This window comes from Strongylocentrotus purpuratus, unplaced genomic scaffold, assembly GCF_000002235.5.
Source record: "Strongylocentrotus purpuratus isolate Spur 01 unplaced genomic scaffold, Spur_5.0 spur5_scaffold_13, whole genome shotgun sequence".
In the NCBI taxonomy this organism is placed as follows: Eukaryota; Metazoa; Echinodermata; class Echinoidea; order Camarodonta; family Strongylocentrotidae; genus Strongylocentrotus; species Strongylocentrotus purpuratus.
Window position 1 is genome coordinate 5,239,135 of NW_022145598.1, and position 16,110 is coordinate 5,255,244.

Sequence of the window (16,110 nt, forward strand, 5' to 3'; positions counted from 1 at the left end):
TCGCTCTCAGTCCTCTCTCTTTCAGCTCTCTCCTCAGCTCTCCCTCTCTTTCTATCTCAACTCTTTTGTCTTTCTCTCTGTTACAGGTCTTCTCTCCCTTCCTCTTTCAGCTCTCTCTCTCCTTTTATCTCAGCTCTCTTCTCTCTCCCTCTTTCAGCTCTCTTCTCCTCTCCCTCTATCTCAAGCTCTCTTCTCTCCCTCTCTTATTTCTGCTCTCTTCTCCTTTTCCTCTCTTTCTATCTTGGCTCTTTTCTCTCTCTCTCTCTCTGTTACAGCTCTCTTCTCTCCCTCTCTATTTCAGCTTCCCTGCCCCTTCCCTGTCTCTCTTTCAGCTCTCTTCTCCTCTCCCTCTTTTTTTATCTCGGCTCTTTTTTCTTTCTCTCCCTTTCTCCCCTTCCTCTTTCAGCTCTCTTCTCTCTCCCTCTCTCAGCTCTCCTCCTCTCTCCCTCAAAGTTAACCCCGGCGAAGCTCCGACGCCGGCGTCGGAGCTTCCCGGAGTTACCTCAAAGTGTACTTTGTCACTCTCTACTTCCTGTCAAAATCCATCACATTCAGTACTCTTTACCTTAATTCATTAATGCAATGTAAAACAAACGTAGTAAGTCCGACACGGTTTTATTATTTTATACAAGAGCTGATTACAAAAAAAATCCTAATTTCAGAAGAGTTCTAAAAAAATTGGTGTACACTATGTCATGACTTACATGTACATTTACTTCAATACTAAGTTCATGGTCATGCCCAGTGCTTGGACAGGCATGTTGCCCATTATATATCCAAATGTATACAAAGTATTTAATCATGTACATGTATCCAGGCATTCCCAGCCATTTAAAATATACAGTTGTATTTAAAGGATTAATAAATACAAGGTAAAATAAAAGGTATTTTATAATTACAGCAATATAGACTAGTGAAACCATATACAATCCACATTGACAAAGAATATTAACATAAAAGCACAAGGATACATGTAGATACATTTATACAAATTAGTAAAAAATGTACCTTTACCATGAAAATATGGCATTTTCTCACTCAAATGCCTGCATTAGTTACATACTCCCTCTTTTTTTATACATGTATCAATAAACTAGAATGCAGATTTGATAACACATGATTGCTATGTTAGTTAAACCTATGGCAAGGTAGGTTAGAAAGTAATAAAATAGGAGGAAAATTTATCAGATTCCATTCAAATCTCTCTCAGTCCACCTAAAAAAATGTACTGTACACATGTACAAGGTCGTTTTAAATTCAAATGTTTTTTTTCATAGAAAATCTGAATGTTTGAGGTCATGTACATTAAAGTCTGAACCAAGTACACGTATATATCTCATCTTGATGATTTACATCTCAAACTTTAGAGCATCATTCAAGCATTTTATACATCTAACAAATATTATGCTACCATAGGATTTTTTTAAAGATCATTGTAGACTTTGGATAGAAATAAGGATTAACAAGAGACTCTTTTTGTATAATTTCTCAATAATGTTCATACATAAAGGATTGTAAAGTAAATATCGGGGGGGGGGGGGGGGTACGGCACAAGGACAAGGGCTTCTTTGATAGAACTCCTCCCCCCACAAAACTCAATCTGGCAACTACACATCAAATGAATAGTATTCAACTTGTGCCAACCCCGCTAATGTACCAGTAATTGCATTGATGGATTTAAAATAAAATCACACAATAGGTCTACATTTTTAAAGACTAGATTGATCATGTGTCGCTCTTCAAATTCGCAACAGTACATTTTTCTTTTGATTGCTACATTATTCTATTAAAGTGTAATGTCTCTGAAAACAATATACATGGGTAGAACTTTGATGAAAAGTTGAACAATAGCCAATTTTGATCAAGAAACAATGATTTTGAACCTCTCATTTTGGTGCCAATTTTCCTTTTTTTTTTTTAATTCTTGGCATTACAAGCGATATGGTCATTCATAAACAAATTTGATGCATAAGGCCTAAAAAAAAAATATTAAAAAAAAGATGTTGTATTTGCCCGTTAGGTGCCAAAACATGGGTCGGTCGGTCGGAAGGAAATCTTCTTTTTTTTTCAAACTCCCTCTTTAGGCTGGTATTTTTTAGTTTTGAATGCTTTAATACATTTTTCCTAAAAAACGGTAAAAAAAAAAAAATTAATTTAAGCCGACCGTTGATTTAATTTTTTGGGGGTCGGTCGCAAAGGGCAATACAGCATTTTTTTTTTTTTTAGGCCTAAGGCCCATTTATATATCCCAAACACCATTTAAAAAAATCATGTTTAAAAACATTTTTTTAATAATAATTACACTACTTGAAAAAACATCAAAGTTTCATCATACCGATTTTTTGTGAGTAGTTCACTTCATGCACCACTCATCGAAGCTCTGCATGCATTAGCACTCTAAGAGGTAGATTTTTTTATTTTTTATTTTTGTGTTTTTGTGTTTGCATGTAGTGCTATATATACAACTACCGATGAAACACCGGAATGTGAGAACAATTGAAGATTTTTTGTTGCAGTGTAAATGCAGCAATTGTGTGCAGAATTTTTTCGATCTAAAAACTCTTTTCATGCATCTGGGTATCCTTTTTTTGTGTGAATCTGAATCCAAAGCTACTGAACCAGACCACAAGATGTGGAATGCTTGATCCCAAAAGGAACATGTAACACACAATTCTCAGTTGTCCCAAAAAGGTCATGTTACTGGTTCAAATTCTTTGTATCGTATTGTTTTCTAGCCTTGCTATAATAGTGATAATAATATGCCACACATCACTAATATGTACCTTATAAGTGTTGTAATGGAGTGAAGGAATGAAGAGTGAGATACGCTCAGCGTACTTCCTTATAAAGTTAACAGTTAACATTGGAAATTGTTTCTAAAAATAAATGTTTTAAGCAGTGGCGTAGAAGCTGTCAATCCTTACTTAATACCTATTGTTCAGGGGGATGAATGAATAGATCACCCCCCCCCCCCCCCCACAAAACATACCGGTGAGTATTAAAATGGGGGGGGGGGGTAGTGAGCAAAAAAAAATTAAACAACCAAGGAATCATTCACAAAATCATGATCTGTATTAAAAAATGCAGGTCTTTATACAGTGTACATGTAAGTGGGCTTGCAAGTAAAGTTATCATATATGTAACCCTGATGTACTGAAGTTGAACTATGATGCATATTATTTCAAGATATGAAACTATCACCAAAAAGTAAAAGATAGTACCGATAGCTGTAATAGTGCAATTTTCTTGTTGGAATACTTTATTTCATTTTTTATTCTTAATAAAGCTTTTTATTATTTTGTTCAGGGTTCTTTTTTTAAATTTTCCAGAGGTAAATTGCTCTCTTCTCCTACAGTATGCACATGCATATTTTGAATCCTAAATTTCTTCTTCTCTTTCTAAATCTCTCCTTAATATCCTACATACACTCATTCAAGTGGTAAATCCCTTTCCTAGATTAGAATGGACTTTATTCATGCATCCTTTGTGGGGCATGTACATGTAGCCATCAAGCATGAAATGCATTGCAGTATCGTTCTTAGAATATTCATTGGTAGGAATCTATTCTACATAAACTGTAGTCCCATAGATATAGAATTTTGTAAAAGTGATGTATGTATTGTATTATACAAGTATCGGAGGGGGTATGTACATATTAGTTCATGTAGTCATGTACATGGACGAGGCTTAGACAATTTTCACAGAAAATTGCATTTGAAAATAATAAAATTGCCATGTGAACACAATTTCTATAGAAGAGTTGAAAAACATTTTTTTAAACAGAACAAAACAGATGGAAATATGCAAGCCATGTCCAGTTTGGTTAAGGAAGTAATAAGTAGTCAACTTCTGATTGTCCATTATCCCTGTACATGTAAAATGATGTAATAATGTAAAATACACATACTAATGTACCGGAATGCACAATGGTCCTTTTTACAGTAAATGTCCAATCCTACTATTAAACAATGCCCAATATCACATGCATGCATGAACTACATATACATGTACAGTACGTATGTGGTCTGTACATGTACATGTAGCTTCATACTGTACATGTAAATGTAGGTACACATACAAATGTACATACGTACAAGTAAATCCATTTACATGACATGAACATTAATTGTGTGCAATACATGTGTATGCTCTTCTCATATGCTCAATACTCATTTATAAATGTAGAGTACAGTACACGTCTGTAAATTAGGTTACTGTAGATGCACATGTGAGTGTTACATGCATAAGAAAACAAACAATTTCAAAGACAACTAATCTTGGAGGATTTTCACATTCGCATGGAACATGTACATGTAAACAAAATTTCTGTCAAAAAATGATTTTTAACACTCGTTTTAAATTTTGACATATTAGGCTATGATTATCAGTGTTATATTCAGAATTAGCAATGCGCATCTAAATGTTGTACCCCTGCCCCTTACCCCGAGCAACTCATTACTTATTACTAAGCGCCATTAAGTATTCATGACTGGGTCACAAAATGTGTGGTGACAATGCAGCTCCACGCAGTAGTATCGTTATCTTCAAAATTTATCACTGAATCAAACAGATTTCATGTTCTTGATCTGTTATAAAAAAACTGAAAGCCTATTAGAAAATGAAATTTCAAATCATAAGTCAAAATTAATTTTGAATTATGATTATAGAATCAATTGCTCAAATTGTTTACATCCTGCAAATTTATGATGTGCAAAACTTCAGTTAAATAAAAGAATTATCATTGATCCAAGTGTCAAGGTCAATGTTTTATAGAATTAACACAAGTAAATACATGTATTCGTGAGGCTGACTTCCCTTTTAAAAAAACAGAACATTATCTACAAAATAATATTAATAAACCATAACCTCTTGTACAGGTACATGTATGAACGAAAATGGTTTTATACAACGTTATAAAAACACCCAAATACCTGAAGCTACACAAAATGATTCTTCAAATTAACTCCCAATCAAACTTTCTGCCAACAAGGTCAAAGAATTTACGGTTGTAGGGGCGGAAGAAATCCTGGAGTTTGCGCAGTACTTTTGGATCCACATCGGGGTGGGACTGCCCCTTCGAACTTCCCAGACATTTTAATTTCTTCTTTTTCAGGCAATAGAATCCCTTTGTTTCATTGTACACAAACTCTTTCCCATTGAAATAGTCCTGAAGACCTAGGAACTGCTCGACCCGCTTCATCTCTGGAAGTGGGTCTACTATCAGCTTAGCGCCGTCCACAAACATGATCTGAGAGTCTGGAAAGTATTCGTACCAATTCTTCACATAACTGGCATAAATACTGGTCTTAATGGCCTGATAGCTAGTGTCAATTTCACCATTTACAAGAACCTTGTCTTCAAATCGTGGAAAATTGCGATTCTTGTTCGATATGTGACTTGAGATCTGCGTATAGTCAGATATAGTCCTCACTGTTGGATCACGCACAATGGCTAAAAGTTTGATGGAGCTATTCATGCGGTAAATTCTATCTGGCGCCTCGCTGGTGATGAAGTACGCTGGCGTCTTCTCCATTGTGATTTGATCTGCATAGGAAAATGGCATTTGCTTTCTGTACCACGTCAGACCCTTTTCGTAATGGTCATCAAAGAAGTGAAGTTCTGGCTTAGCCGCGGCGATGCTTGGATGCAACCTGAGCATCTCAAGGAGTGCCCTCGTGCCACACTTTCTCACCCCCATCACGATGGCCTGGGGGAGCCTCTGTTCAAATGAACCAGTGTGTTCAGCAGAGAGTAACGAAATCTCATCATTGATTCTATCTACACTAGCCTGTAAGTCGTTAACATTGTTTTCGTAGACAGCCTTTTTTTCATCCCCGTACAGCGTGCACAAGAGTTTTCGCATCTTTTCCTTATCTGAGATCTGGTCTGTTGATAGCAAAAGTAAGAAGGCGGCTATCACCAAGGCTGCAGCCAAGACCCGACGCTTGGACAGCACATGATGGTGCAAGATCTTCATGATGTCGCAAATCATCTTGATTTTAACTCTGTTACAAACACATGGTGATCCTTTTGCATGTCTGTATAAAGTATTTAAAGAAAAAAGGCAAGAAAAGATATATAAATATCATACCCATCATTATAGAAAATACATATAACGGTATATGATATATTCACTTACATGTACATGTATGTGTGAGTGTGACATACATGTATGTGTGAGTATCATGACTTACACAAAGAGGGAGGCTAGAGTCATTCAAAGGGGGAGTCCGCCCTGATATAGAGTGGTGAAGTGTGAGGTCATAAAAAATCTATAGCCCGGTATTTCAAATTTCTCAATTTTTTCTTCATTTTCCGAAAGAGCATCAAAAATAATGTCCAAATGTTGAAAACCACTTGTATTGGCCGAGACATGACCATCTGAATAAATAGACTTCCTATAGCAACTCAGTGTTATATTGCTCTGGTTCATAACATTACGAGCCAGAGCAATATAACACTGAGTTCCTATAGGAAATATATTTATTCAGATGATCATATCTCAGCCAATACTTAACATATTCAATTGGTTTTCGACATTTGGACATTATTTTTGATGCTCTTTGGGAAAATAAAGAAAAAATTAAGAAATTCCAAAAATAGATTTTTATGATGTCACAGCTTTGGTACTCTATTAAAGATACTATGTCCCTTTTGCAGCCAACATCAAATTCTGTAGAACTTTGCAGGAATTATGAATATGTTATGTATGTCCTATCTGTGAAATTTAAACTTGAGCAGTGTCCTAATATATAAATTATGCAAGGAAACCCGTTTACTTGCGAGACTTCACTGTCAGACACTATTGAGTGACTGACTGGCTTTTTTCATCTTTGGTAATAACATACATAAAATGAGCTGTAAAGGGGACATGAGCATTTGTCTATATCAATAACCCACTTCTTGTAATGGCCAAAATTAAACTAGGCTTGAGTCGGTACGGTCGATCACACCGGGACCCGACCGTTGCCGTCGGGTCCCAGTTTTGTTTTTTGAGAACCGACGCTCCCAAAAAAATGATGAAATATGTAAGAAATTGCAGTTTTGCACACCACTAAAATCAATCCACCTTAAAACTTAAGTATTTAATTGTTACCATTCATATTCTAGCTCATCCTGAATCAATCCGAACTGCTGATATAAATATGGGTTGCAAGGCAGTTCGCCCCATGGGGTTGTTGTTGCCAGCTGCTAGCTAGCTACTGTACTGGCCAGGTCTTTCGGCAGGATAAATAAATCAGGTTGAAAGAAACATTAATGTTTGAATAATAAAACGGCCTTCTAAAGAGTACTTATTTACAACATACCGATCAAATAATTTTGAAAAGACAAAATAGATATTTTTTCTTTGATTTTGAACACCGCATGCTTCTTTTAAAAGCTGAAAATTACTTGGTAATCACAAGAAGTTTCGATACGGATAGCTGTTGGAAGGCAAGTTCAGACTAGTCTCGGAAAAATGCGCAGTGCTCCTCGTTAGCTGTAATGCGTGCCAGAACAAACCCAAACAAAGACGTGATCGTAACGAGAAAAAAATCATTAAAAACTACGAGAGCACAATTGGAAAGAGCATAAGATGTTTGAAATAAGAGATAAATATTTATTTGTCTTTAAAATATTATATGATCGGTATATTGTACAGAAGAAATTTTTAGAAAGCCGTTTTATTATTCCAACATTCATATTTTTTGACCAGATTTATTCAACCTGCATAAATCAAAATGGTGGCTCGAATGTTGTCTTTCTATTTCTGCCCAGTTTTTTTTACTTTTAGAGGCACGAAAATGGCACTAAACATCGCCAATCATGGATGAAAATAATGTCAAATGGAAGAATATACCAATCTGAGCCGAGGTATGTATGTGTTGATTTATTTGATTGATAAAAAAGGTCACTTTTAAGGGACATACTGATGATATGCGCTTTTTATAGAGGCAAGTGACAAATCCTGCGAGCTGATTTCGGGACACCGGGTCCCGATCGGTACAAGGCCGTCGGGAACCGGTTTATGAAAATCCCGACATGACTCAGGCCTAAATTAAACTGATTGAATCTTTGCACAGCATAAACGTACAACCATTCGGTACAATGGTCTGAAAAATCAGACTATTACTTACTGGCTCTATAGCTCCTACAATGTAAGTCGATTCGACAACTAATAGTCGTTATTTTCCCACTTAAAGACATTTTCAGGCCCCCCTTTTTTTTAGGGAAGTTCTAAAAGTTGGAATTTAACCTTTTAATTTTTTGGGCCTGCAAATGGGACGTAGTACATGTACCTTTAAGTTGGTTTTAATAAAAGCAGAATAATGAGATAAACAAATTAGAGAAATATCTGATTGAAAATAGGAAAGATTGAAATTTTTGAAGTTGTCATGAGTGAAACAAAAATTGGGAACTACATGTATCTTGCGAGCTCCCCTCCCATTTGCCCAGTATTAACAAATTAAAATTAATTAAAATTTCCCCTTAAAGGTAATACAAAGTTTGGGGAAATTTGAAAATTGGGTGAATGGTGATTCTTTACAATTTTGATATATTTTGATGCCTATGTAGATGTATTAAAAGCACTAGAAAATTTAGCCCCTAAAACACTTCTACTTTCGAGAAAAATTGAATGTAAAACTTTACCAGTGCTCCCAGTAAATGTTGATACATTTCAAATAGCGCCTATACGACTGTACAATGGTAGCTGCAACCATGAACTACATGAACAACCACCTCCAGTCTACGTTAGTGCTTCTAAGCGATGACTGGACACCATTCTGAGATTCTGAGATCGCATACATACCTGAATATCTCTCTCTCTCTCTCTAGCTCTAGCTGACACTTACTATTTATCTTAATCTTGCACATCATTCAATCATGTCTTTCCATCCATCCTAACTTCTCAATTGGAGTATACATGTAGACTGCTTACATAGACATTTTTTTTTATTGAAATATCTTTTTTAACATTTCTCATATATATGGCTTACTGCACGAGCTGGACACTCGTGTCTAGTGCTGTGAGAATAAGGTACTGTGTGTGAGACTACGCTACATTTGTTTGGCATGTGATCTGACCGAACCTCATACTTATTCATATTTTGATGGCGCAATGGCAATTTTTAACTCTACCAGTATTCTTGGCTTGAACAAAGACGTCACTGTTCAGTTTTCCTTCTTATTTTGAGATGGCTGTAGCTATCGGGCTCAAACCAACGCAAGATTGACTTAAACATTGTACTCTATCTACCTTTGAATGTTCAGTTTGTAAAAATCTGTATTTAAAAAGATATAATCTTTTTTGTTTATATTTTCTAGCAGTTAGAAGTGGCATTTGTGAACATCTGATATGTTAATCTCTATCAAAAGTTCTTTGACTTAAATTGGATTCCATATTTTTGGGTCTACCTTCTGCCAATGAAAAGGATTTTAGTGAGCAAACCTCTGCACCCTCTAGGTTTTTCCTGTGTGCCCATCATGTTCGTCTGCTACCACAACTATTGGATTCAAATCCAGTCTACGTCAAAATCTGCAAGATCGTCAACAAATGGTGAAAGACCGTTGCAGATCTGTGTCTATGTTGTGGAGTGTATAATTGTATTTTCTTATATATTTTATTCAATAGATATTTTTATTTTGTTTTTTTCTTTCTGGCAATTTTCTGAATTGGACAACGAGCGTACAAATCGTAGGCGTAGAAGACTTACTGTACGCCCGGGTATTGGCCTCCCTCAAGTTCTGGATAAATATCACTCTACCCTCTGCAAATCTCCTATATCCAAAGAATGCATCATCTCCTCCCATCTGAAGAGCTCTTATAGTGAGAGCCCAATTACTCACATCCACTTACTTGACACAATGCCGTCTTTTCACGCTTAAGAAATCGCCTATCTCTACATGCCCCCTTTGTAAAACCAATGATGAGACAGTGGAGCACTTTGTTGGAGTCTGCTCATACCTGGCTCATCTCCGTCAGGATTTCATCAGCAAAGTCAAGGAATGCCTCGTGGATTATCCCATCTGTCTAAACCTATATGTTGTTGATGACCCACAGCAATTTACTCCTGCTACTCTGTTACCCCTGCATCCATGCTTGCCTTCCGAAATTCATAATAACCTACTTCTACTATCGCTCTTTTTCCTACACAAAATTGATGCTTCTCGTTCTAAGACTCTCCAAAGCTCCTAACCGGTCGGATTATAAACTTTTACTTTATTTGGACTCCAGGAATCTCCAAAACAGTGGAGGGATCAACTAAGAAGAAGAAGGTGACAAACAATCCAAAAGGGAAAATCAAAAATTCGTCCAGAGTCCAGACATTCGACGTCGAAGCCTTAAACGAAGGTTTCCCGATGTCGAATGTGATCCAAATTCAGGTGGAAAATGCAATATATGATTATGATTAAAATTAGTTAAAAATTGGGCTAAAATTCCTTTGCTAAGAATGGATTTTTAAACCGCTAAAAAAATGGATACGTAACTACACTAGCGCCTCAAGTAGGCCTAGTGGGCGCGAGTTTACTGACGACATTTAAATTCCAATTCTAAAAAGTGGGGGAAGGGTATTTTCAAACTTAAATCATAGACCTCTACGTGATCCCTTGGGGCTAGCGGAAACAAAAGAACATCAACATATTCCTTACGACTTGAACTAATTATCCCTCGGGGGGGGGGGGGGGGGGTTCGATTCTCAAAAGTGGGAAATCTCCTGAGTTGCCATGGAAGCAACATTTATTAAATCGCTGTTTTGACAAGATATTTTTAGAAATCTGAAATGACACCCCTTTGGAAATATGGGGATTAATCTGCCCGTTCATATGACACCTCATTTATTGAGTATCACCTTTAGGATCACAACAGATAAAGGTTTGAATCTCAATATATTTTTTAAAACGTTGACCAATTTGCAATGCACATAGATCTAGACTGCATAGGGATGTGTGCAATGTCTATGGGAAGGGTTTTAGCACACAAAACCTGGTGCGCGATCAGACACCCTACTACTACTAGTACTACTACTAGTACTAGTGCTACTACTGCCGCCGGTGCAGTGGACGGCTTGTCTATATTTAGCAATAGCGGGGGGTACATATGGAACTTTTTCCTGCAAATCTACTTACCATTCCCGACGTACTACTGCAGTCCACAGATCCAGATGAGTTCTAGGATATAGTCTACTACATTAATGAAATATCTAAAATCAAAATGAACTCCTCAAAAGGCTCACTGTATCTGCGCTGTACTCGAACCGCCCTAGACTCAACAAAGTCTATACGTACGTATGTACTACACAAAACGTAATAGACAACTATCAAGCACAGAGCTTTAATATGACGAGAGCTAAGTCAGCTTCACTTAGCACGTAATAAATGAGTAGTATACCAGCGACATGTAGTACCGTGCCCTGTCTAGCGGTAGCTATGCTTATTATGTAGGGTCTACGATGTATTAGTCTATTAGCTTCAGTAGTAGACGGTTGTTCCGCTGCACCGAGACTTTTTCTGGCTCCTCTGACAAAATAGACCTATGTCAGTTTTATTAAAGTCACTGAGTAGTCGGCTCTCATGGGGAATTCGACACCGTTCGGGTGTTTACCCAATAACAGGTGTTGTCAATCACCAGGGTTAGCCTTGAGTTTTATGACCATTGGACCTTATGTAATGCTTTGATTTGCCCGAAGACTCTCGAGCTCTCCGAGAGATTAGGGAGTAATTCTTGACTGGACTATGGGTTTGCTGTGTGCAAATTTGTACCCCCATTAATGGTATTTCCACCAAGTCTGGTGTCAGCGAATTATGGCCTTCTGCACATGGAAACTGGCGATCCACTCCCTTTAAAGAATGACGATAACAGACGGTTGATTCTGTCTATCCCATGCCCTGCTGGTACTCGATCATGCACTAGAGCGGTTCTAGAGGGGGAGGGGAGGGGGAGGGGGGGGGGCTCAAAACCCCATTTTTTGCAATCATTGGCTCCAACCGCCCCCCCCCCCCCCCCGCCGCCCCATTACACCCCTGAGGCGACGCGACCGCCTGGTCCATTCAGTGTAACTTCCCATACCTTCAAATGTTATGTGAGTCACATTTCCCCTAACTTAGTTAAGAAATGCAAGTTAACTAGGAACCGGGGTTAGGAAAGCTACGAAAGCGCTACGAAGAAAACAAACGTAAGAGAAAAAGAAGACACATGCCGAGCTTTACTACGAAAGTACAGTATAGTTTATTCTCTCTAAATTAAACTGGCTCATAATGTTGGGTGGTATCCCTCATGCCGCAATACCAAACGAAAGTTGTTCGGGTTCATTGATGAGTAGTCATCATAGAGATTGACTTTGTCCTGGCGGAATTTGTTTGCTTGTTATATTTTCAGGGGCGGATCCAGGGGAGGGGACAGAGGGCACGTGCCCCCCGGCCCAAAAAAATTAGTGCGCACTGCCCCCCCCCCCTCACTGAGCGAATTTGCCGCCGGCGCGATTTTCAAATTTTCGGGAGCAAAAAATATATATGTCCTCTTATACCCCCCCCCCCCCGCCCCCTCCCGCTTATTCAGCGACTGGCTGAGTAGTTGCGATTTTGGGGGGATAAAAAATATAGATATATAAGTCCTCTTAGCCCCCCCCCCCCCCCACCCCCGTGTGTCCCCCGGGAAGAAATTTCTGGATCCGCCCCTGCCGATTTTTGTTGATTTTTTTTTTTGTAAGCTCGTTTATTTTTTATTCATTTATTTTGTTTAAACATTTTTTTTTAGCCCTCATCTCCAGCAGTTGTTGGGTAAATTAAGTTGGCCTTTCCAGTCTTCTCTTAATTTTGCAACAAAAATGAAACCTTGCTTTTGTTCACTAGGACGATAACAAAAAAAACGCAATACTTCAAATTAGAAGGTGGCTGTCTTTCAGACATTGTCACGGTAGAAAAGATCAATCGACTCCTTAACTTTATCCAAGATACAAGTACATGTTGATATATACTAGTAGATTTCGGATTCAGTTGGATTTCGTTCTATATAATTGTCGATTGTACAGTAGACTATAGACTGAAATCATTACTCATGATGAGGAAATAAAGTTATTGGAATACAACTCTAATCTATACGGTAATTATTAATTTTAATTACTTTTTCCAAGATAGAATCTTGCTAAAGGAGTTACATTGGCACGCAGAATTGTATACATTATATGCATAATGGCTCTTTGTTAAAAGACTTCCATGGGTAATTAAGTATGACTGATGATGCGCATGACTATTCTTTACTTTTTCACTTGTTCATCCCAGGTTAAATTATTTCTATTTTTGTATATAAATCATTTTTAATGAATTACACAGACAGCAATGTACACAACACCACATCTGATCACAGTCACATACGGACTGCAGTTTGATTATTTTTTATATAATATACAAGACTGAGCGAATATGTTTGAAAAATGATAAGAATAACAAAGAATATTGTGAGACATTCATTAATTCTTGTATACATGTGTAATGCATTATTCCAAATTTCTAATAGTCCAATTGTTAAAGATGAGTATGGTGATTTTTGTGTCCTTTAGTAATAAATTCTTCTGCTGTAAAATAATATCTTAAACGTTGAGAAAAAAAATTGTATCATCAGGTGTGACGGACATAACCTTGCACTGCAATATAAATTGTTTATCCAACAATGTATTCTTTTATGGTATTCTTTTATGCGTCTGAAAATACTCCTGTATCGATACTGATTCTTTTTTTTTTCTTTTTTTTTTACTTGATTCTCATGAAAAATATATTGATAAAATGATAATACAGATTTTCCCATACATTTTCGATTTATATTAGTATAAAAATGCTAGTCATTACAAACTATGAAATTCCATTTCGGAGGTAATCCATTTGATGGGGAGGGGTGAAGAGTCTAGTCGAGTCGGAAGCTCTCTGGTAGGCCATGATTCGTGTCCAGTGTCCCCTTTTTTTTCTTTTTTCTTTTTTTCTTTTTTAAAGCTTGTTTGCCTTCAGTTTATTCAGATTTTCATAAACAAAATGATAAAAAGGAATATAATTGTACTTACAGTACAAACATATACATTGTTTCATACATTATAAACACAGTTTCATACATTATAAACATATACATTGTTTTATACATTATAAACATATACATTGTTTCATACATTATAAACATATACATTGTTTCATACATTATAAACACAGATATATTTTTAAAATATTTTTCATAATTAGTATCCAAACTAATATAGCACATATTCAATCAAGTATACAAAACGTGATACAGTCGATTTTTCAATATACTAGTAAAAGGTGACGGTAACACTTCATATTAATATTTTTGGATACAACATGATAAAAAGAAAAATTGTGTACAGTATAAACATATCTTTTAATTAGTTCAATATAAATTAAGCAATCTAAATAAAGATTTTCTTATATAAACAAAAAGTGTGAGGTGAAGGTGCTGCTTCATAACCCATAATAAACCAATTTGTTATATTTAAATAGAATGACATGGTGCGTTTGTTTAACTATAGGGTCTTTTATCAGTAGAGATCTGTAACTATACTGTTGTAATAAAAAACAAAAACAAACAAACAAACAACAACAACAACGATAATAGTGTCAGGATCAATGAGAAAGTGAGGGAGTGAGCAGGAACGAAGAAAATGTATATACATACAATCAGCCCCACTGCCTTAACTATGTCCTATTTGGCAGGCCCAAAAAAAGAAACTGTTAAATTCCAACGGTATTTGAAAGACAATACTAATTTAGAACTTCCCTCAAAACCAAAGGGCTTGAAAATGGCTTTAAGTGGGAAAATAACGACCATAGTTGTCGAATCGACTTCAGTGATTGCAATCATCTAAGTAATAGTCTGATTTTACTGGCAATTTGTCCTTTATTTTTGCTTTTTCATATTCAACTTTTTTTGAGTTCTCTACAGCCTTACATATTTCATTGCTAGTTGGAAACTTTCCATTTTTACGATTACTTTAAATCATACATTTTGACCAAAATCAATACATGACTTTAACAACATATCATCTTTCATATTTTCTCTGAAACCAAGTAACACATCAATACATCGCATACAAACTGAAACATTTTAATTTGTTTCCCACCTCAATCCCATATCCTGAACACTTCAGTATATATTCATAGAAGATATGACAAAATGTTTCTGCACCTTTTCTACAAAAGGAACATAAATTTGACTGGATTAATCCAAAATGATTCAGTTTATCATTACAAAATACAATATGAAAGTTTGTACTGAAATTTCCTTAACTTCCTATCTATAAAGTCTGGGGATTGAGAAACATGTTTTGGGCCTAATTGCCGACTGCAGATTTAAATCTTTCACTATATTTAAAAGCAAAGGAATCTTGTATTGTAGCAATAAAAATGTTATAAAGCATTTTGGAAGACACAGACTCAAATGAATACACTGTTTTGTTAATGTTAAGTTTAATGTTGGAAAGATCAATAGCGTCATTCTGAGTATCATCTCTCCCTCTGCAACATTAAGAAAAAATACAAATCGTCTACATTAAAACCTTTCATTGTGAAATAGTCCCCTGATCTACCTTCTGCGTCAATCAAAATGTTTAACTTGAAATAGTCCCCTGATCTCATACCTTCCGCGTCAATCAAATGTTTAACCAGAAAAATGTTTACATGAAATCATTTTGCATGAAAAGGAATTATCCTACCTTAATTTTCATTATGTTTCTTTTATAATACATTCCTTCTCTTCTATAAATAATTACAGATATTCAATAAGTCCAAGTAGAGATTGGGTGCCTTGATATTGATTGTTTTGGAATTATAATTGCAAAGAAATATTAACCGTCCTCCTACCGTTCTGAGTATATATTCGAAAAGTTGTTTCCATTTCATGTCATTATTGCCACAAAGAAGTCTACTACACGCTGTGCATAATCATGTACTCGAAATTCAACATTTTCAATCCCCCAGTATATAGTTCAAATATAGAATATTCCTTTTTATTTTATCATGGCCATTCCATATAAAGTTAAAACATATCTTCTCAACTTCCTTGAAATAAATAATAAATAATATTAGAAATAAATAAATAAATAAATAAAACCCTGGGTGGTACTGACATTA

The 16,110-nt window shown here is 36.1% G+C and overlaps 1 protein-coding gene across 1 annotated transcript; it reads right to left on the bottom strand.

Moving 5' to 3' along the window:
* Positions 1 to 596: 596 nt before the first annotated feature.
* LOC594559 (heparan sulfate glucosamine 3-O-sulfotransferase 1) lies at positions 597 to 11,279 on the bottom strand. The gene is made up of 2 exons (XM_793995.5): positions 11,110 to 11,279; positions 597 to 6,038 (listed from the first exon to the last, which is right to left on the bottom strand). The coding sequence occupies exon 2, from the start codon at positions 5,990 to 5,992 to the stop codon at positions 4,955 to 4,957; it is 1,038 nt and encodes a 345-aa protein (XP_799088.1). The 5' UTR covers positions 5,993 to 6,038; positions 11,110 to 11,279; the 3' UTR covers positions 597 to 4,954.
* Positions 11,280 to 16,110: the final 4,831 nt, after the last annotated feature.

Bases quoted from the DNA above. Each gene is read 5' to 3' on its own strand.
- LOC594559 (XM_793995.5), bottom strand. From the start codon at position 5,992: ATGATTTGCGACATCATGAAGATCTTGCACCATCATGTGCTGTCCAAG.